The sequence below is a fragment of the Notamacropus eugenii genome, chromosome 5 (genome assembly GCF_028372415.1).
Source record: "Notamacropus eugenii isolate mMacEug1 chromosome 5, mMacEug1.pri_v2, whole genome shotgun sequence".
Taxonomy (NCBI): domain Eukaryota; kingdom Metazoa; phylum Chordata; class Mammalia; order Diprotodontia; family Macropodidae; genus Notamacropus; species Notamacropus eugenii.
This window is the reverse complement of record NC_092876.1, coordinates 237,242,776-237,266,778: the sequence shown is the minus strand read 5'-3', so window position 1 is coordinate 237,266,778 and position 24,003 is coordinate 237,242,776. Positions and strand designations below refer to the sequence as shown.

General features: G+C 38.6%; 1 protein-coding gene across 1 annotated transcript in view; it reads left to right on the top strand.

The window, feature by feature from the left end:
- CHN1 (chimerin 1) overlaps window positions 1-24,003 on the top strand; it is a 276,900-nt gene that overhangs the window by 68,344 nt on the left and 184,553 nt on the right. Inside the window, exon 4 of the mRNA XM_072612379.1 lies at window positions 4,077-4,132. Coding sequence (XP_072468480.1) covers window positions 4,077-4,132 — 56 coding nt within the window. The remainder of the gene's footprint in view (window positions 1-4,076; window positions 4,133-24,003) is intronic.

Here is a 24,003-nt window from a genome sequence, read left to right as displayed (position 1 = left end):
ACTTTCTAATTGTGGGATTCTAATCATCTACAATAGTAGACTTTCCTAGTCCTTCTGAATTCAATTCAGTTGAAGAGGTTAATTCAGTAAACATTTATTTAACGAATGCAGCAAACACCTTATCGATTATTCCTCGGCCCTTTCTGAAGTCACACTGGCTCTCAGGTATATGATCATCTTCCAGGTGAAGGATCAGCCTATTTAGGAGGACTCTAGCAAGAATTTTTCCAGCAATGACTAAGAGAGAGAGACCCCTCTGTGATTGTCACAAGACAATCTATTCCCTTTACCTTTATAGAGATGGACAATGGAGACATCCTTGAACTCCTGGGGGATAGCCTCCTCTTGCCATATAACCTGAAAAATTTCAGTCAGCTTTTATATGAGGAATGGTCCTCCTACCTTGTAAATCTCAGCTGAAATAGAATCAGCACCAGGTGCTTTGCCACATGAAAGGAGTCTAATGGCTCTCAAAACCTCTTCTTCAGATGGAAGTTCAGCTAAGGAGGGATTGACTTCAACCTGAGGTAAACAGTCAGTGGCCTCAGCATTGATTGATGATGATCTGTTGAGAGCACTATGGAAGTGTTCAGCCTATCTCTCTAGGATCACATCCTTATTGCTAATCAATGTGGCTCCATCAGCACTAAGTAGTTAGGATGCACCATAGGTTTTTGGTTCATAAATAGCTTTCAGGGAATCATAAAAGCTTGCTAGAGTTCTCCTTAACAGGCTGATCCTTCAACTGGAAGATGATCATATACTTGATAGCCAGTGTGGTTTCTGAAAGGGTCGAGGAATAGTCAATATGGTGTTTGCGGCCTGCCAACTCCAGGAGAAATGCCAGGAGCAAAACGCAGGTCAGAACACAATATTTGTAGATCTGACCAAGACCTTTGACACCGTTAGTGGTGAGGGCTTATGGAAAACTAATGTCAAAATCTGGTTGCTCAAAGAAGTTCATCAATATTGTACCTCAATTTCATGATGGCATGTTTGCCTGGGTTCTGGATAATGGACAATGCTCTTGTGCCTTCCCAGTCACCAATGGAATGAAACAGGACTGTGTGCTTGCTCCCATGCTTTTTAGCATGATGTTTTCAGCCATGTTGACAAATGCTTTCAATGAGGATGAACACGGCATCAAGGTCAACTACTGTACTGATGGCAAGTTCTTCAGTATGAAAAGGCTACAAGTCAAGGCCAAAGTGGAGGGAGTGTTGGTACATGATTTTCTCTTTTCAGATGATTGTGCACTCAGTGCAGCCTCTGAAGCTGAGATGCAACAAAGTATGGATCAATTCTCTGCTGCCTGTGCTAATTTTGGCCTAGTAATCAACACCAAGAAAACACAGGTGCTCCATCAGCCATCAACACACCATCCATATGTGGAACCATTGGTTACAACAAATGGAGAAGTTTGGAATGCCATGGATAAGTTCACTTACCTTGGTAGTGTACTTTCCAGGGATGTACACATTGACAGTGAGGTTGATGCACACATTGCCAGAACTAACTCAGTGTTTGGGAGGCTCTGAAGAAAAGTTGGGAAAGAAGAAGTATTAGACTGACTACCAAACTGAAGGTCTACAGAGGCATTGTGCTGACGTCATTGTTATATGCTTGTGAAACATGGACAGTCTACCAGCTCCGTGCCAGAAAACTGAATTGCTTCCATTTGAACTGTCTTAGGAAGATTCTGAGGATCACCTGGCAGGATAAGGTACCAGACACTGAAGTCCATGCTCCAGCTGAACTGCCAGGTATTCAAACTATACCTCAGAGAGCACAACTCTGATGGGCTGGCCATGTTGTTTGAAGACAAAATGTGTGCTTGCCAAAAAGACTATTTTTATGGAGAACTAGCATGGGGCAGACGATCACATGGTGGCCAGAAGAAGTGGTACAAGGACACTCTCAAGAACTTTGAATTTGACTGTGCAACATGAGAGACACTGGCACAGGACCACTCAGCAAGGTGTGCCCACATCAGAAAGGGTGCTGTGCTCTTTGAGCAAACCACAATTGAGACAGCACAAAGTAAATGCAGGATGTGCAAATTTAGGATATCCACCCCAAATGTTCATATGGACTATCTGTGCCCAACCTGTGGTAGAGCATTCTGAGCTCATATTGGTCTGATCAGTCACAGTCAGACACACTAAAAAGGACAATCACCACCACCACCACCACCACCACTATTTAATGAATCACTTCACACTGTTCATTAGAAAGTGCCTCTGCCTACTCTTCTTGGAGTAATATGTTTTCAGTGATGGAACCCAATGTGTCAAGATATTTTGGTAAAGAATTTTATTTCCTCTAAAAACTCTCAATTATCCACACAAAAGTGAATGAGGTGACAAGAGATGCAGGTAATATAAAGCAAGTTCATTTCCAAATCATTGGAATATAGTCACAGGTTGAAATTGTAAGATATTGAACATACAGATGAAATCTGAAAGATTTAATCAATTACTTTTCAAATGTTCAAATAATTATACCTATGTATATAATATTTCTTAGTACTTAATAAAGTCAGAGATCTAGAGTTGAAAGGGACCTCAGAGACCCTTCATTTTACAGATAAAGAGACCAAGGTCCAGGCAGTCTCACTGGTTAGCCAAAGGTTATGTAGATGGTAAATATCAAAGGCAGAATTTGAATCTAGGTCCTCTGATTCCAAGGCCAGTGCTTGTTCCATTCTCCCAGACTGCTGCAACAATGTGGTACATAGATTTCAACTATGTTGAGCTGTGTTCAACTATAGATTTCAACTTTAAACCAAATATTTGATATTAAGTAGGCAGAGCTGTATGACACACATTTAGTAAAGGAAGTAAAGTACAATGCATATTGGAGTGTGCATACAGCCTTAGGTGTTCACCCTCAGCTGTCTACCTCTCTAGAACCAGGGAATTTAGCCTGGAATCATTGCAAATAATCTGCAGAGCTAATGAGTCACTTTCACATACCTTGGAGTTGATTCCACTGTCCATGCCTTCTTTCAGCAGATTATTTCAGTGTCTGAAGGGTACTCACTTCTTTATTTCCTTAATTCTAAGTTATTCTTTTGAATAAACATGCTCTGAAAGCAGATTCAAAAAGAGTTACTTACCTTTCAGAAAATTTTGATTTTTTGATAGGTAATTTTAGAACTCACAAGTTCTCATTATAAGCTAGAGCAAAGCCCAAGTCATGTTATTTTGGTTGCTTTTACCCCCCTCCTTGGACAGCTAGGTGGCACAGTTGGATAGAACACTGGACCTAGAGTCAGGGAAAACTCACCTCCCAGGTTCAAATCTAGCCTCGGATACTTACTAGCTGTGTGACACAGAGCAAGTCACTTAACCTCGTGTGCCTCACTTTCCTCATGTGTAAAAAATGAGAAGGAAATGGAAATCCATTCCAGTATCTCTGCCAAGAAAAGCCCAAATGGGGTAACAGAGTTGAACACAGAGGAAATACCTCAATAACAATAATGCCTTCCCACCATATTCTGCTGATTTTATTTTCAGGCTTGAAATTTGGCAGGTATGTTTTATCATTAATGTTTATTGGTTGACATCAAGGCCCTAATTTATGTAATGCATTCAGAAAGGATTAAAGAGACTTTATTATGAAGACCATAACCTCATAATCAGCACTGATCTCTTTTAAGATAAAAGACCATTTGTAGATTTTGGGATTTCTTTATTAGTGTCTGGGTTGTTAAACACAGTTCAACCTGGCTCATTGTTTGGTTGTTATTATTTACTTATTCCATGCAGATTCCTAGTCCATCGCTAGGGATTAACCTGAGGTATTTAGAGGTTAAGTGACTTACCCAGGGTCACTCAGCTAGTAAATTTCAGAGGAAGGATTAGAACCCAGTTCTCTGAGCACAGCCTTCTTTCCACTTTGCTAGACTGCCTCTGTTCTATGTAGATCAAAATGTAAATTTAATCATTAATATGTCTGCACCACATTTCTCCCCATACATCATCAAAAGTAGGTTTTTTTCTTTAAAAAATCTCTTAGTATCCAGAAGTTTTATATGAAGAAGACAGATAATGCTTTTTTCTTTCTTTTCCTAGTGTATCAGCTACAACAGGAAGCCCCTCATCCTAGAAGGATCACCTGTACTTGTGAGGTGGGTATCAGTTTCAGTCTTTGGGAAATTATCTAACTGCACTGTTAGAAAAATTGTAATTTAAACATATTTCTCTTGATATTCTTCTGATTTGAATACCATTTATCTATGAACTATTTGGATCAGAGAAGGAAAAAAATAAGGAGTACTTTTAATGGAAGTTGGATGAAAAAACCCTCTTCCTATGTTTAGGCCCTTTGGGAAAAGTCTCTTCTTAAATAAAAATCATTTCATTGTTGATTTAACAAATGGTATCATTAAATAATAATTGTGGAGTTATTAAATTACATAAATGTTATTAGCATATTGTTATACAGAGAAGGAAAGAATTCTTAGAAAGAATCTGTCATTTTGACACACGACTGAGAACAGTATTGTATGATCCAGGGGCTTTAATAACACGTGTTTAGATCACAAAAAAAATTAATTTACAGAATTAAGCAGGGACTTTACTAGACCACTATTTAAAAGTCTAATTGCAATTTTCCTAAATAGAGTTGTTCTCTCTTGCATAAGAGAAATACAGTAGGACTGAAGGTGTTGTGTTTGTTTGTTTTTACAGTTGAATGGAAAGCATTTTCTCTATGGAAAAATTTGAGAGAGAAATAGCATATACATATGAGTAATGGGTACTCAGCTCTAGCTGAATACTTTTCTTTGCTGCAGCACCATGATCCCATGTGATAAACTATTTTTATACATGGCAAAAATAAAAAAGAGAAGATTTTTCCCTTTAAAAAAGTTCTTTCTTCCTATATATACTAACCAGGAACAACGTATCTGCATTCTTCATGGCACTGAATTTCAACTCACTCCTTTGAAGAATCCAGAAATACTAAAAGGAGAATTTTCTTTCCTAAAGGAATTAGGAAATTAAAAATCAAAGCAGAGGAACCTCTACAGAGATGCTTAGTATGAGAATAGATTTGCTATGGAACTTTCTCATTGAACATCTTATGCAAACTGTACATAATTTCCATATCCTCTGCTACGTATTGAAGTTTTCAAAGGAATTAGTCTAAATGATCCCTAAGGTCTCTTCCAGCCCAGTCATTTTATGATTCTAATATTGGGACCAACATTTTAATATTGTGCAGAGAGCTGTGAACCTTGGTTTTCCTTTTCCTTTTTGTGATTAAAACTTAAGCTCGGCGCCTTTATAGTAACATAAATTACGTGTTCTCATTGTATTCTCTTACCTAACTTGGTGGTGTTACCACCATCCTCCACTCCAATGGATTAGAACTATTAGGGATTGTTGATATGTTTATTTTGTAAATGAAACTAAAACAACTGTATTGTTGACATCACCATATGAGATGTGCCCATCTCAGTAGGTAAGGAAATCATCCTCACTGCAAAGATGAATTTCCCCTTGGTGAGAAGAGAATAGATACAAAAATTTCATAACCTTTCCTCTCAATCACAGGTAATATCTCTAGAGTGACACTAAGTTTTTTGTGAGTCCCTTCTGTAAAGAGAACATTTCATACAAGACGTGGCATGCTATTTTTTATTTTTAGTTGGATGCTTGAGAAGGTTATCGATGCTTACTAGTACTAGTGCTTGAAAGAGAAAAAAATTCCCAAGAGATAACAGCATTACAGTGGCTGCAGACTGGGCTAATTTTAACAATTGACTTTGCTTTTTATTATGTCATGTTCGTTGTTTTCATTGCAGTGCTAGCACAGCACTTAGTACATGTGGGCATCTGCCCAGCAATAATCCAGGGACTTAAATTAGAATGGGGCTCTGACTACATGAAGATGTTTTAGAAGGCTAGCCTTGGGGGTAGGAACATGTGGATTCAGACTCTGCTTCTGACATATTCTGGCTGTGTGTGCGTCCATGGCCAACTCATGTAATTTCTCAGTGCCCCAGCTGACTTTCTAAAACTATAACCTATAGAAAAATTATAGATCTGTGTTGTGGGGGAGGGGGAGAAGTCTACACTGGAAGTTCCATATCCTAATAAATAGAGTTTAAAAGATTTTTTTTGGTTGTGAGAATGTGATGAAAATCATGTATAGAAAATATTTTTTAATCATGAGGTACTATATATGTTATGTTCTTGTATTAGATATTGCATATAAACATAGCTTACAGTGATGTGCTAAATTTCATAACTTAATAAAAATTCACATGGTTTGTTTACACTGTTGTTGTTCAGTCATTTCAGTCTTGTCTGACTCTTCATGACCTATGTGGGATTTTCTTGGCAAAGATACTAGAGTGGTTTGCCATTTTACTAAATGATTTGTCCTGGGGCACAGAGTTAGTAAGTGTCTGTGGTCAGATTTGAACTCAGGAAGATGAGTCTTCCTGCTTGTGTGCCTGGTACTCTACCCATTGCAACACCTAGCTTTCCACTATTATCATTCCTATTTTATAATTGAAGAAACTGAGGCAAAGACTAAATGATTTTCCCAAGGCCACACAACTAGTTAGTATTTGAGGCTAGATTTGAATTCAGGAAGATGAGTCTTCCTGACTCCAGGTCTGGCACCCTGGAGCTACCTAGCTGCCCAATTTGTTTACATAGGGCGCTCGGAATAGGCACTAGACTTGAAGATTCTTTGGTATAAGAATCTCCCTAATCTCCAAAATTGATTTACTAATCAATGTCAATCAGTACCTTCACTCCAACTTAGAGCCTTAGATAGCTTTCCAGGAGATTGAGAGATTCAGTGACTTTCTCAGGGTCAGGCAGCACATAGACAAGAAGAGGCAGGGCTCAAAGCCAAGTCTTCCTGCCTGCTTCTCAGGAAGATCTCTGTCCTCTATAGTTGATATTGAGCCTCGTCTTTATATGTGTAGTGTTCGGATAAGAGGAATTTATCTGTTAATATGCATGAATGAGTTATTCCATATTGTGTGAAAAAACATACTGCAGAATAAATACTATACACATATGTATATATGTATATGTACACACACACTCACATTTTTATATATAAATATATGAAATTAAACTGATGATATCAAAAGTTCAGACTAATAATGAACAGTAAACAGATGACGAGGATAATCACTCATATTTACATAGTTTTACCCAAACTCTTCTTGCACCTCTCTGAGGATGGCAATGGGAAAATGTCAACCCCATTACATAGATAAGGATATTGAGTTTCAGAGATACTGAGTAACTGCCCAAGGTCACATAGCTAGTAAGAGACAGACACTGGCTATTCATTGTTGTTGACTTTTTGGGAACCGAAGTAATATTGTTGATACTATATTGTAATTTAATGTTTATTTTACAAATGCTGTACATGCATAGAAATACTAGCTTTAGATTGGGTGAAGCAATCCAGCATCTCACCACTTTGTTTTTTGGTGAACAAATCTAATTCCTCTTGTGCCTGACAGTTTTTCCAGTGTTTGAAGACAGCTCTCAAAGACCTCCTAATCCTTACTGATTTTATCGGTGTGAAGAACTGCAGAGGGCAAGCTCCTTCTACAGACTCAGATCATTATCTCCCCCACAACTCACCATTGTAATGAATTTCAAATAGAATTCCAAATTATATTTATTATACTCATAATTTGATACATTAATTTTTGAACAAAATAGGCAGATCTTTGATGAGATTTAGAAATATTTTTATTTCATTGAAACCTTGGTTGTAATACAATTATTATATTATTAGACTTACATATCATTTTGTATTTGATACATTGCTTTTTTCTCTGTTATTTCATACTTTGTTTATCATGTCTACAGATCATATGTTCCTGTGATTAATCAGAAATTGCAAACCAAGAGAGAACTAAATTTCAACTAATACAGTAGTTATTTTGGCCAGTATTCAATGCTGCTGTTGTTTAGTTGTGTTTGACTCTTTGTGACTCCATTTGGGATTGTTTTGGCAAAGATACTACAACAATTCGCCATTTCCTTCTCCAGCTCATTTTATAGATAAGGAAACTGAGGCAAATAGGGTTAAGTGATTTGTTCAGGGTCACACAGCTACTAAGTGTCTGAGGCTAGATTGGAACTTAGGTCTTCTTGAATTTAGGCTGCCCTTTTAGAACAGGATGGAATTAACTAAATCAAAGGAAATGTGAAGTTGGATCTTAAACAAAAGGTGTATTCAGTACTGTTCAGCAAGAAAGGCATTTCATGTATTAAGGAAGCCACTTGAGGGAATTATCAGATTTTTTAGATACCAAACAAGTTACTTGGGCAAGGGTTGGAAAGTTAGAATTGTGATGAAATTGTAGAAATATAGAAGGGCCAGTTGGTGCATATTTTGTAATGTTCAGGAGTTTAGATTTGATATGCTAGGCCATGACAATATTTCTGTAGGTGAAGAAACAGCAGGATTTAGTGACCATTGGAATAGAGAATCAGAGGTGTGTCCTAGTTCCTCCCTCTCTATGAAGGATCAGTTGCCAAGTCTTGTGGATTCTATCCTTCCAACACTTTTTGCATCTATTTCAAAAGATTTCCTCCACTCACATTGCCTCTATACTACTTCAGGCCATCATCTCCTGCCTAGAATATTTTTAAAGCCTCCTACTTGTCCTCTGTGTTTCTAGTCTCTTTCCAATCCATCTTCCAAACAGCTGCCAGATGGTGTTTCTAAAGTACAGATTGGCTGAGTCACACCTCCCCCTTCCCACCCCCTACTCTGAAGCCTTCAATTGCTCCTTATTACCTCTAGAATAAAATACAAAATCTTTGCCCTGACATTGAATATCCCCCACTTTCTGGCTCCCTTTTACTTTTCAGTCTTATTTCCCCATGACTTCTTTCTACACAATCTCTGTTTTGGTTAAAATGGCCTGCTAGCTTTTCTCCACACAAGACTCTCCATTTCTGACACTTTGTCTTTGCACAGATGGTCCTCTATGGTTAAATGCACTCCTTCTTTTTCTCTACCTCTTCAAAATCCCAGGCTTCCTTCAAGTACTGCTTCCTGCACATGGCTTTTATGTACCCAGTTGTTAACATTCCCTCTTAAAATTATTATGTTCAGTTATTTTTCAGTTGCGTCTGACTCTTTGTGGAGGTTTTCTTGGCAAAGATCTTGAAGTGGTTTGCTTTCTCCAGCTCATTTTACCGATGAGGAAACTGAGGCAAACAGGGTTAAGTGACCCACCCAAGGTCACACAGCTAGTAAGTGTCTGAGTCCAGATTTGAACTCAGGAAGATGGGTCTTGCTTGATTCCATGCCCAGGACTCTACACCTACCTGTCCCTCTATTGAAATTACTTTGTATTATTTTGCATAATTGTTCACATGTTGTTTTACCCCTGGTAGAATGTAGCTCCTTCTGCCTTTTTATAGTCCCAGCTCCTTACAGAGTTCCTGAACATGATGATCACTTCATACATTTTTTTTCCTTTTTTTGTTTAGAATTGGTTTTATCATCAGTGTGAAGAATTGTCAGTGTGTGAACTCCTTCCACAGATTCCAGTCAATCTCTCCCTTGTACATCACTACCTGAGAGAGGTGGCTGGAGCTCATGGGTAATTGACTTGATCATGGACATAGAGCTGGTGTGTGTCAGGGACAGGAATGCAGTGCAGGTCCTCTTGATTCCAAGACCAACTTTCTATTCTCTATGCCACGCTGCCTCTCTAAAAATATTTGTTAATTTGAATTGAATGGAAAAGTAGAAAGAGCACTTGATTGGGAGTCAGAGGGCAAGAGTTAAAATTTTAGCCTTTCTATTTACTTTTGCAATCTCAGGTAAATCTTTACTCTTGGTGTACTTCTGCTTCCTCTTCTGTAAATGAGGGAATTGGATTATGTGTTCTCCAAGGTCCCTTCTTCTTAAAACCTGTGATTCTGTAGGAAGGAAGGGTCAGGGAGGAATGGTTGTTCCTGTGTGTCTACATAAGAGTGATAATGACAATATTTGTACTAAGAAAGAGGTTGAGTTATGAGGCTGACTTCAAGAACTTTTTCCTGATGTAAATTTATTGAATTTCACTTTTTAAAAAATTGTGTCTTTTTTCTTCTAGCATTTCATTATGTTGCAGAGTTTTAGTGCAATGGCTGAGGATAATTGGAATTAAGCCAAATCAAAAAGTAAAAATATATTCAGTGACAAATCATGTGCTTCACCTTCCTCTTGTGATCTAAGCTTTTCCTGCTGATGCTAGCTTCCTGCTCTGCTCCTTCTCAGCTGGGTTTCTATTATCGGCAGTGAGGCCACAAGGTGCAGCATCTTCTTCTAGAAATTTGACTTGTTCAGCTGTCAAAACAAATTAGGAATGATTAGTAATGAAACACTGATGCCAAAACATCTACTAGTAAGAGAAGAACATATGATATATGGTGAAGGGCCATGTGGCAGTTGAGATACTCTTTATTTTCTTAAATTTCAGATCTTAAAGATCCATGTTGTGAAAGATGAACAGAAACAAATTATGGCTAATGGTTTTTATTAAGGGACAATTTGAAAAAAAAAGAATATAAATAACCCTTTCAGAAGTGTGAGGATATATGCATTGTCATAGTTGGGAGTGGTTTTAAAAACCAATCAACCATCAAAATGTCTTAAAATGATTTTGAAAAAGCATTTATATCATAATGCATATGTAGATACATATGTACATCTATGGATACTGCAGCTCCTTCCTAAAAACATGTTTAAAGATATTCCAGTAAATTTTTTTTAAGTCAGGAGGCAACTTTGAAATAGTTCACTCTAAATTACTTTATGAGCCAAGAAGACTTAAAAAAGGTATTATTTCATGGTTCATAATATTTTGTTCTACAGTCCTTTGTAAAACATGAAATCAAACTATACTTCACATATACAATAGGTAACCTAACGTAGTGTCACCAAATCCAAGCTATCCATTCGATCCTACTCATTATCAAAAAGAAATATGTGGTAGGGAGAGTGAGGGATAAACATTTTGTAATAATGTCTGTGGGAGAAGAATATAATTCTGAATTTGTTGAGATGTCCATTCTTTCTCACTTCAGCCTTGATTTTAGTCTCAAGGTTTAAATCTACAGGGTGATAGTCAATGTGTAATTTTAACAGGTATATGGAGAGAAACTACATATGGTAGAGATTTAATAAGATGTTGGGAGAAGAGGGAAATAAAGGGATTTGAACTTTATGCCATCGTTTCTGTTAGACAGATATGAGAATAGTAGACCATCTGCCTCCATAGGGCCTTGCTTCAGCTGGAGGACCCACCTGGAGCAGGGCATTGGTGCCACCAATTGTGCCCTAGGGCCTTCCGTAGCTACTACCCAAATTTTCTCTAACTTAGGGCCTGACCTGGGCAACACCCCGCTTTTCAGCTTTTGCCTTAGGTCCCTACCCCAGAGACTTTTCCAGCACTGGGCTCCAATGGTCAGTTCTGGACAATACCTAGTTCCTGGGTACTGTAGTCTTCACAGTCTTCAGCACCAGCCTCCCGCAGGAAAAGATCTTATCCACCTTCTGTACTCCAGTACTTTCTTCATAAAATATTTTATGGAGAACTGACATAGGGCAAGCACTCACATGGTGGTCAGAAGAAGAGACACAAGGACACTCTCAAGGTCTCTCTTAAGAACTTTGGAATTGATTAAGTGCAATGGGAGACACTGGCACAGGACCACTCAGCATGGCATGCCCACATCACAGAAGGTGCTGTGCTGTATGACCAAAGCAGAATTGAAACAACCCAAAAGAAACACAAGATGTGCAAATTTAGAGAATCCATCCCAAATGTTCACACTTGCTATTTGTGCCTGACTTGTGGTAAAGCATTCCAAGGTAGTATTGGTCTGATCAACCATAGTTGGATACACTGAAACTTGGTTCTAACATAGTGGTGCCATTTTGGTCCTCTTTGAGAACAGAGGACAACAACCAAACTTTCTCCAGTGTGGGTCAGGTACTACTGTCTCATGATAAGCTCCTATACCCTCTCTCACTTTGACCCAAAATAAGATGTACCTCCCAGGACCTTATAGGATGGAATGTCAATTATTTGCCATAAGGATGAACTTACAATAGCCTGCTCACATCCTTCTCTCGATGGATCTTTCTCTACCTGCTGATTTTCGGCTTGGCCTCATTCCTCCATAGCATGATCTCACCTTATTCAATGTGCATATCACTGAACCCCTGCCTGTTACTGTACAGACCCCATTCCCTATCCCTAAATGCCAGCTCTCTTATGTCCAAACCCCTCAAACTAAGTCCCTACTCCTCCCTACCATGTTCCAGTCCATATCCCCTTACCTCTTCCACTGTGCCCTCTGGAATACATTTTCCATAATTAACAAGCTTGCTTTTACCCTAAAGCTCTTTCTCAGTCCTTCCATTTTCTAGCACTCACTAAGATCTGTCTCCCTACTCATGGTGCTGTTTCCCTTGCTACCCTTTCTAATACTGACTACATTTTCCTTTATATCCCTGATGCATCATTCATGGTGGAGGAGTTGGAATATTCTTTGATCCAAATTGGCCAAACTCTTTCCTCTATCATCACCACTCAGCACTGTCCTTTGAGGTTCATGTTTTCCAAATTTGTTACCCATGCCCTATCTTGGTCACCATTATCTAATGACCCCCAGGAATTTTCTTTTCTTCCTCAGTGAATTCAGTTCTTGGTTCACAATCTTTTTCTCCTCCCCTATTTGACTTGTATTAGGAGACTTCAGTATACATACTGATATTCCCTTAAATACCCGAAGCTTCCCAGTTTCTAAACTTAATCAGTTCATATGACCTACTCTTCCACTCCACCTCAGCTACATACACAGATGGTCATTCCTTGCTCTTGCCATGACTGACAAATGTTTTGCTTCTATGGGTATAAGTTCTGAAATTCTTTTATCTGATTATAATCTTTTATCATTCCATTTTCCACTCTGCCATGCACCACCTAACTTTTTTCTTCATCCTGACTTGCATTCCCTCTCAAATTCAAATCTTCACTATACTCTTGAATCTCTTACCACTTTCCTTCATCATGTTTTATAACCCCCCCCAACCCCTCACCCCTGAATTATTCCTACCATCTAGTTCATTCATTCCTATTCACATGCTGATGAATGGAAGTGGAAGAAATTAGAAAGCCATTAAGATCTCAATGCAGTGGGTCCTCAGTGCCTTCTTAGAGATGGATGAACTATCCTGCTGGTAGATCCTGTGGAGTTCTCATTTTTCATTTAGCAGCTTCTGAATTTCCTCATCATTTTCATCAAACCAGTCTTGGTGTTTGTGAGTATTCTGACCCAGATGAGCAAATGCAGTACTGTACACCAAATCTCTGAAAGCTACCCACTCCATTTCTGCTCTGCTGTTGCCAAGTGTGTATCCAGGAGGTCTCAAACCCACTGGTGAGTTGGGGGGGGGGGGTGTCTACCCCAAGCCTGTGAAGACTTCCTCTGGTGGAATGAGCAGGTCCTCACAGCAGCAAGGCAAATCATTGTACTCTGCTATAACAGATTCAACACTCCACTTTTCATGTGTTTTTCTTTTACTTCCTTGTCTTTCCTCAAACATACCAGAATAGAACAACCTCCAACCCCTCTGCTGAAGACCTAATCTAATACTACATAGACAAAATTTAGGCTATCCACTGAAAGTTCCATCTTCTTCCCTCTCTATCTCCCATCATTCAGACATCTCCTCCCATCCAACCTTCTCCTTTCCTGTCACAAATGAAGATTATTACCCAGTCAACACTTTTGCATACATCCCTGATTGCATCCCCTCCCATTCCCCCTTCACAGTCCTCTTAATCTCTTATCGTAAATTTCTCCCTATCTACTAGATGCTTCTTTCCTACCTACAACATGCCCAAGTTTTCCCATCCTTAAAACAAACAAAAAACCACCACATTTAATATTGCCATCTCTTCCCCCTCCCTCCAGGAATCATTCCATATCTCTTCTCCCCTTTTCAGCTGAGCTCCTTAAGAAAAGCATCCATGCTAGGTACCTTCACTTTCTTTCTCCTTTTCATCTGAAGGCTTTGCAATTTGCCTTTGAACCTGATCATTCAATTGAAACTCTTCTCTCCAAAGTTACCAAACGACATCTTAATTGTAAAATCTAATGGGCTTTTCTCAGTACTCATCCTTTTTTACCTTTCTACATTATTTGACACTGTGGATACTTCTCCTCCTGGATACTGTCTTCTATCTAAATCTTCATGATACCAACAACTCCTTCTAAGTCTCCTTTTCTGGATTTTTATTCATGTCATGCTAACTAACTGTGGATGACCCCCAAGGCTCTGTCTTGGATCCATTTCTCTTTTCCCTCTATGTGATCTTATTAAGTGATCTCATCAATTTCCATGGATGCAATTATTAGTTCTAAGCAAATGATTCCCAGATCGATAGATCTAACCCTAGTCTCTTTCCTGAGCTACATTCATGCATTACCAACTGCTTCTTCAACATCTGGAACTGGATTAAGGTTTACTTCCTGTACATCGTAGATCAAAGTAAGTCAGTCAAATACTTAAACCTTGCTTTGGCTCAGTTCTTTTGGCTTTTTCCTCTATGAAGGCCTGCCAACATTTTTTCTCACTGGCTAGAAAACAAAGCAAAGCTATGCAGCATGAGTTGCTGTGACTTTTAAAAATTAGAATCATAGGTGAAATCGGATGTCCCATAGGCATCTCAAATGTGACATGCCCCAAACAGAACTCATGGTTCCTCCCCCCCCCCACAAGGGATTTTTTTCCAAACTTCCCTTTGTTATCAGAGTACCACCCTCTTCCCAGTCACCTCGGTTTGCAGCCTGATCTCATTCAGCTCCTCACTCTCACTCATCCTCCATGATTTATTCCATTCATTGCCAAATCTTGTCATTAGTGCAGTCACATTTCTCACATATATCTCCCTCTCTCCATAGAACCATTTCCCTAGTTAAGGATCTCATTATCTCTCACTTGGACTATTTCAGTAACCTTCTAGTTGTTTCTCTGCCTCAAGTCTCTAATCCATCCTCCAGTCATCTGTCAAAGTCATTCCTAAATCATAGGTCTATGGATGTTACTTCCTCTCTCCCCCTACTCAGTAAAATCTAGAGGCTCCTTATTACCTCCAGGATCAAATACAAAGTCTTCTCTTTGCCATTTAAAGTTCATCATAACTTGGCCCCATCCTACCTTTTTGGCCTTTCTGCATTTTTCTCCTTGCATATACTCTCCATGCTCTGTATACTTTATAATTTATCTGTTCCAATCTCTTTGCTATTACACACACCATTCAATCTTCCATCTCTCTGCTTTTGTACTGACCACCTCCCAGACTTGGAATGCTCTTACTCTCACTCTACCTCTGCCTCTTAGTTTCTCTGTTTTCTTTCCAGTCGGTTCAAATTCTGTCTTCTGCAGGCCTTTCTTGGTCTCCCAAGCTGCTACTATCTTAAGATTTACATTTCCTCCTAACTTGTATATACTGAATGACTTACACTTTGTCTTCTTCATTAGCATGTCCTTGAGAGTAACTTTATTTTTTGTATCCCCAGTGCTTAGTTTAGTGCCTGGCACAAAGTAAAATCTTAATTAGTGCTTTTATTGAGTGATTGATTGAAGTGTTTCAAAGGAAAGGGAACAAACAGAACCTTTCTCTCTTTCCTCTGAAGCTTTCTGGTCAAGTGTTTATTATAACAATTTTTGTTGTGTATGTCCAGGACAAATAAGAGGACTAAAAACCCAAGTCAATACCATTTGTGTAATAAGAGATGTAAGGAAAGTTACAAGTTTTTTGTGAGATTCTAATCTTGATGGTAACATGGATTTGGATGTTTGTCAAACTCATTCTAAATTGCCTATTCGTTCAACAAATTAATAATGTTAGTGGAATAAATGTCTCTATTTTAACACCTCCCTCCTCTGGCCCCTTGAGATTTGGTTAGAAAAAAATCAGTGCCTTCATATCATTTATTTATTAACATATAAGGTGGTCTTCTTATAAATAAAGTAACAATGAGGGATATGTTGATACTTGTATAAGATATAGGTGCTCTCATTCCTTCTGTGATGGATGCCTCTTACATCCTGGTGGGTGGAGTCATAAGGGTGGTCCTTCCAGTTTGGTGAATTTGTTTTAAAGAACATATTATATTGGTAGAAAGTAGCATATTCTTGTTGTTCAAGCACAGAAGTAAGAGTGTAATTGTTTCTAATTCTGTACTAATTGTTGCTGTATGGTGAATTAGCCTCTCAGCCTTTCTTACAACTCGTCTCCAGGTATCCCCTGGGTGTTGTGAATATTCACTACTTAAGGTTCATAATAAACTCTGGATATTTTATAAGAGTATTAACTAAGTATTATTACTGTTACTTAACATCAGGGTTTTTTTTTTCTTCTTCAAACAGAAGTAGCATTCAAAACCTTATTTGAATGGATCTTTCAGTTTTGTTTTTAAAAACCTCATATAGGCAATTCTACTGCTGCTTTGCCTTAATATCCTGATGTAGGAGTATAACTAGAAAGTTGGGACCTCCCAAGATAACATTTTGGAAAGGGCTTATTTTGTCTGGTATTAATTGTAAAATAAAGGATGTCCACTGCCCTCCTTGCTTTACCTAGCCCAGGGAAGTGGTCACTTAGGTGGGAGTTACACGTATGGGGGAAAGAGGAATGAGGCTAACGACCTAGGTTCCTCTGTTGTCTTTCACTTTTTCCTCACATAGGTAGGGCATAGGCTAATGAGTAATTAATCATCCCCCTACCAAAAACAAGCTAATAATTGATATTTATCAAATGACTGCTTATGATTCTTGGTGTCTCATAAACTTAGAAGGTTTCACTGTAGAGACATTTCATGAAAAGGCAATTATGGGGTGTTAATTTTGATAATATGGTAACCCTCTAAATATACCTTGTTGAATCAGCAAAATTTGCTAATAGTTAAGATGTAATAATCTCAGCGTGTAAGGCTTTATTTGTGTGGTCTTTATGGGAAGAGGGCTGTGAAGTAAAGCAAGCTGGATTCTCCCTCCTAGAGATCTAAAAAGTACCCAGGTAGCCTTGACAGTGTGAGTGGAAGAAAAGCTATGAAGAGGTTATTTTGGAGTTAACTTAAGGGTTAGCTGAGAGTGAAGGATGACCTTGAATAAGTCACTATCTCTCTAGTTCTAAGTATTCTTATGTGTAAAATGAAGAGGTTGGGTTAGGTGATCTCTAAAGATCCCTGCCCAAGCTCCACTTAAGGGCTATTTTCTGGACCCTCCAGGCTGAAGAGTGATTATCAACAGTAACTGTTGTTCTTTCCCTCCCAGCTTGATTTAGGTTTTTTTTTCTTTTGCTCAGTAAAGGGGTCATTCCATGACTACTTCTTAAAGAGGCCTATTCACTAACTGGGCATTACCTCACCCTAAGTGAGTACCTGAATAGGCCTTGGCCTAAAGGTGCCAAGGTCTCCCATTGCATCCTGAGTTATTTCCAATCATCCTGATGAATATCTGGTCACTGGATCCAGATGGCTCAGGAGGAGAAAGTGAGGTTGGTGACCTGCACAGCCCTCCCTCACTCAAATCTAAGTAAACTGCAAGTCATGTCATCATTTCTCTGATGTCATGGTCTTCTTTGCAAACAAAGGACAAACACAACAACAACAACATTTCCTATCTGTAAAAGGAGGAATTGGCCTAAAGAGAGCTGTAAATTCCTTTGCAGCTCTGATATTCTGAAATTCCTACATTTGTCCAGTAAGCATTTTTACGTTAACCTTTATTTTCTAAGTTTACATTGATTAATCTACTATACGCCAAGAATATATGGTTCCAAGTCTTACATATAAGATCTTCTTTACCATTTTGCCATTCCAATGTCAGATTATTGTCTATTTTAGAACTTGTTTCTTATTTACCAACTGAGGTTTAGCAATAGACATTTTCAACTGATTTCCAATGCCCACATAGACATTTTCAGTTCCAGTCTATCGAGAAGCATCTATTAATCACTATTATTATGCCAGGCACTGTACAAAATGCTGGGAATACAAAGAAAGGCAAAAACCAGCCCTGTTCTCAAGAAACTCATCAAGAAGGGAGCCAACCAGACAATCTAAGTCAGAACATAGACTCTGACAAAGAGTAAATTTAGACTAGTTTGTCTTCACATAATGGCAGCAAATAATTTACAGTAAGACACTCAGGACATTTGGCATTCCAGTCTATGGATCTGATTTTTAAAAGCCACAGCAACTCATGTTCCACAGTTTTACTTTGTTTTCTAGCCAGTGAGAAAAATTTTGGCGAACTTTCATAGAAGAAAACCAAAAGACTTGAGCCAGAGCAAGGCTTAAGTATTTACTGACTCACTTTGCTCCAAGATGTACAGGAAGCAGGCCTCAAGTATGTAATTTTCTCTTCTTTCATTGAACCATTTTAAGGGATAGAATTCTCCCAACTCAAAACTTGATAATTCAAAGTAAACTTATGTACATATGTATCATTATCTATTTATATGTATGTGTACCTACACATAATATATACATGTATTGTTTCAGCAACAGTCATGGGAAGAGAAAATTTAAAATTTATGATCTGTTATATTATTTGTACTTGAGAGCTTTCACATTTCTTGTGGCTAGAGAATCACTTCTATATTAGGGGAAAGCACTAGGGAAAGGAACAAATATACAAGTATTATGTGCAAGTACTTTAAAAATATGATCTCATTTAATATTAAACAATTCACCTTTATTTCACTGGCAAAGAGTACAGGGAACGAGTTTTGGATAATGGATTTAGAGCTGGAAAAAGCCTTACAAATCATCTCATACTGTCCCCTCATTTTGCAGAGGAAGGAATTGTCTGGAAGACTTTAAATGGCTTGTTCAAAGTTGTGTAGTTGGTAAATAACAGAGGTGGGATCACATACACGCAAAATACACATTTACAAATTGAGGATGTTTCATAAGTCTTAGTGAGTTTTTGAGTTATTAAAACTTAAAACAGATATTTATCTACATAGATATCATAGATATCTACATAGATATCTATATAGATAGATAAATAGATAGATGTAGATGTGGATATGGACATAGATCAGTGTGGAAACAGAGATAGAGAGATAGTGGAGGGACAGGTAGTGAATTCTGTGATTATAAAACTTTTAGTTGTATACATCTATTTTTCTTTCTTTCTTTTTTTGTTGCAAATTAAGGCTTGATTTATTTTTTTGTTGATTGTCCATACTTAAGAAAATGATAAGAGAAAATGTTAATGATGCAGATTAAACTTTTTCTTTTTAGAAATGTGCATATTTATTGCTACTTCTTTTTTTTATTTTTTTAAATTTATTTATTTATTTAGTTTTAGATTCTGACATTCATTTCCACAAAATTTTGAGTTCCGATTTTTCTCCCCATCTCTCCCCTCCCCCCTCCCCATAATACCCTGCATTCTGATTACCCCTTTCCTCAATGTACCCTCCCTTCTATCACACCCCACCCTTCCCTTATCTCCATCTTCTCTCATTTCTTGTGGGGCAAGATAAATTTCTATACCCCATTACCTGTGTTTTTTATTTCCCAGTTATATGTAATAGTAATTCTCAATATTCATTTCTAATATTTTGAATTCCAACTTCTCTCCCTTCCTCCCTCCCTACCCATCCCCACTGAGAAGGCAAGCAATTCAGTACTGGCTACATATGTGTCATTTTGCAAAAGACTTCCATAATAATCATGTTGTGTAATACTAACTATATTGGCCTCTATCCTACCCTTTCCTCCCCCCTTTTTTTATTCTCTCATTAGACCTTGTCCCTTCCCAAAAGTGTTTACTTCTAGTTACTCCCTCCTCCCATTTTCCCTCCCTTCTATCATCCCCCCACACCCCACTTCTCCCCAGTAGTGTAAGATAGATTTTCATACCAAATTTAGTGAGCATTATTCCTTTCTTAAGCCATATGTGAAGAGAGTAACCTTCACTTTTCCTCTCTCATCTTCTCCCTTTTCTCCTCCATTGAATAGGATTTTTCTTATCTCTTTTATGAGTTATAGCCTGTCCCATTCCATTTCTCCCTTTCTCCTCCCAATATTTTCCTCCCTCACCCCTTAATTTTTATTTCATTATTTTTTTATGGTTATCATCTCTTCTGATTCTACTCAACCTGTGCTCTCTGTATATGTGTGTGTGTGTGTGTGTGTGTGTGTGTGTGTGTGTGTGTGTGTATAATCCCTCCACCTACCCAAATACGGAGAAAAGTCTCAAGAGTTATAAATATTATCTTTCCATGTAGGAATGTAAACAGTTCGGCTTTAGAAAGTCTTTTATGATCTGCCTTTCCTGTTTACCTTTTCATGCTTTTCTTGATTCTTGTGTTTGAAAGTCAAATTTTCTCTTAGTTCTGCTCTTTTCATCATGAATGCTTGAAAGTCCTCTATATCATTGAATGACCATTTATTCCCTTGAAGTATTATACTCAGTTTTGCTCGGTAGGTGATTCTTGGTTTTAATCCCAGTTCCTTTGACCTCTGGAATATCCTGTTCCAAGCCCTTTGATCCCTTAATGTTGAAGGTGCCAGATCCTGTGTTATCCTGATTGTATTTCTACAATACTCAAATTGTTTCTTTCTAGCTGCTGGCAGTGTTTTCTCCTTGACCCGGGAACTCTGAAATTTGGCCACAATGTTCCTAGGAGTTTCTCTTTTTGGGTCTCTTTCAGGAGGTGATCAGTGGATTCTTTCAATATTTATTTTGCCTTGTGGTTCTAGAATATCAGAGCAGTTTTCCTTGATAATTACATGGAAGATAATGTCTAGGCTCTTTTTTTGGTCATGGTTTTAAGGTAGTCCCATAATTTTTAAAATTGTCTCTCCTGGATCTATTTTCCAGGTCAGTTGTTTTTCCTATGAGATGTTTCACATTATCTTCTATTTTTTCAAACTTTTGGTTTTGTTTCCTAACTGCTTGGTTTATCTCATAATCATTAGCTTCCCTGAACTCGATTCTCTCTTTTAAAGAACTGTTTTGTTCAGTGAGCTTTTGAACCTTGTTTTCCATTTGGCTAATTATGCTTTTTAAAGCCTCCTTCTCCTCATTGGCTTTTTGGACTTCTTTTTCTAATTGAGTTAGCCTCTTTTTAAGGGCATTATTTTCCTCAGCATTGTTTTGGTTCTCCTTTAGCAAGCTGCTGACATGCTTTTCAAGCTCTTCTATGGCCTGAGCCCATTTCATATTCATTTTGGGGGTACTACAGACAGAGGCCTTGACTTCCTCTGACAGTATGCCTTGTTCTTCCTCATCTGAAAGGAGGGGAGGAGACACCTGTTCACCAAGAAAGTAACCTTCTATGGTCTTATTTTTTTTCCCCTCTTTTGGGGCATTTTCCCAGCCAGTTACTTGACTTCTGAATCCTTTGTCAAGAGGAGGGTCCTAGTGCTTCTCTTCTCCCCAGTACAAGGCTGAGATTAAAATCAGCTGCTCAATTCCTCAGGGGCTTTGGGTGAGGGAGTGTCACCACTGAGGGCTGAGATTCAGATCAACTGCTCTATTCCTCTAGGGGCTTTGGGTAGGAGCGGGGCTGCCACTAAGCTGAGCTGCCCAGACAATGGACCCAGGCTGCTTCCTTGGCCACAGTAGCTGCCAGCCTCCCACTCCTGGGGCTATTGCTGGAGGAACGCCTTCCCCTCTAGCCCAACTGGGAAAGCCCTCCCACACTGACCTTTGGAGCTTTCTTTGTTGCTTGTGGGTTGAGGGATCTGGGACCCTCCCTGCTCAGAATTCTGCCCCAGAGGTCTGTTCAGGTCCTGTTCCTCCTGGTGCTGTGCGGCCAGAGCTGGGCTCTGCTCCACTCAGTGTCCAGTGAGATAGACCCTTCCAGACAGCCTTTCAGGTTACCCTTGGCTGAAAACCTCTTTCACTCTGTTGTTCTGTGGCTTCTGCTGCTCTAGAATTCGTTGAGAGTCATTTTTTACAGATATTTTGTGGGCTGTAGGGGAAGCACTAGAGTATATGTCTTTCTACTCCACCATCTTGGGCTTTCCCCCACATCTGTTTTTCTTAGACTGGTACCTGAGGCTATAAAAAACGTAGTACTGATGATAACATTTTTTAGGTTAAAAAAAATCTGGCCAAGAGAGAAAGACAACTACAGTGGAAAATATTGTTTTGTTCTTTGTACTTGTGCCTGCTGTGGAACAGTGATTGGTACCTGGTAGGGGCTTAATAAATGCTTGTTGATTGATGGAGGACGTAGTTTCAAATACCCACTCTGACACTTACGACCTGTACGCCCTTGGGCAAGTTACTTAACCTCTCTGGGTCTCCATCTCCTCATCTATAAAATGAAGAATTAGAACTGTCAGTAAGGTTTTTCTCAGACTTAACTCAACACAAAAGACTACTACCTGATGTTACCATTCTTTACAACAGAAATATAAGGTGAGGCTGTTAATTGTCCTTTCACCTATGATTAAGTTAGTACTGCTGGAAGCAAGAGAGAAATATATGTGTTTATATTTAGAAGTTTGATAATTTTCTAAGCTCAGCTTTTTAAAATGACATTTCCACCATTAGGTAGAAATGAAGAATCAACGTTTTTTTCCCCTGCCTGATTCTTTTGGACTGTAGCCATAAAATAGTGTTTCTTAGCTAAATAAAATATCAAGAAAGCTGATTCTACAACATTTGTAGGGGAGAGGGAATCAATACCTATGATATTTTTATTGTTTTTACCTACTGGCTTTCAAATTGCTAGTAGCTAGAGAAGCAATTTTAAATTAAACAAGTTGCCTTTGTTTCTCTGACAGAATAGGATACATGGAGCTGCAAGAGCCTTTTTGTGGATGACGCATTTAGGTCTATAAGGAACCTTAGAAATTGTCTGGTCCAATCTCATTGTGTTACAGATGAGAAAACAAGCTAGGTGATGGTAAATGACTTGTCCAGAAGCTTATAGTTATTAAATGGCAAGGATGAATTCAAACTCAGGTTCACCCAATCAATCAAGTATTTGTTAAGCTCCTACTATGCATGAGGCACTGTGCTAGACATCAGGAAATATGAAGACAAAAAGAAATAGTTCTTGCTCTCAGGGAGTTTACATTCTACCAGGTGAATCAACATATACATAAATAAGCATATACCAATATATAAAAAATAAATACAAGTTAATTTTGAGAGGGAGGACACTAGAGATTGGGGTGGGGGGAAGATCAGGAAAGACTTTAAGTACAAGGTAATGCCTGAGCTGAGTTCTGAAGGGAACACAGGATTCTAAGAGTTGGAGGTGAGGAGTGAATCCATTCCAGGCATGGGGGATAGCCAGTGTAAAGGCACAGGAACTGGAGATCAAATGTCCCCATCCTCAATCTATTGGTCTTTCCACCATTTGAGGTGCTACCATCTTATTGTTATGCTGATTAAAAAAATTTAACATGTGAGGGCAAATAATGAAATACATGAAGTGTTGTGATATAGCGCTCATGGCTGCTGAGCCCTGATCCTTGGAATGGGGACACTTACATTCTATATAAATATGCATGACCTGTAAGTTTTGAACTCAGAAGGACATGGTTTCAGGTATCTCCTACATACTAACTCTAAGTCTCTCAACAAGGCACTTAACTAAGCTCATACATGTAAGTGCTTTGCAGACCTTACAGGGTTATTTGTTTAGTCATGTCCAACTCTTCATGACACTTTTTGGAGTTTTCTTGTCAAAGATACTGGAGTGGTTTTGCCATTTCATTCTCCAGCTCATTTTATGGATGAAGAAACTGAAACAGATAGGGTTAAATGACTTGCCCAAGGTCACACAGCTAGTGAGTGTCTGAGTCCAGATTTGAACTCAGGTCTTCCTGACTATAGGTCTGGTACTCTTTCCACCTTTCAGGGCAGGCAGCCCTCTAAGACTATAACTCCCATATGAATTGCAAAACTATATGGAGGAAGATTTCCCCTTATTCCATGCCCCAGGAGTTCCCT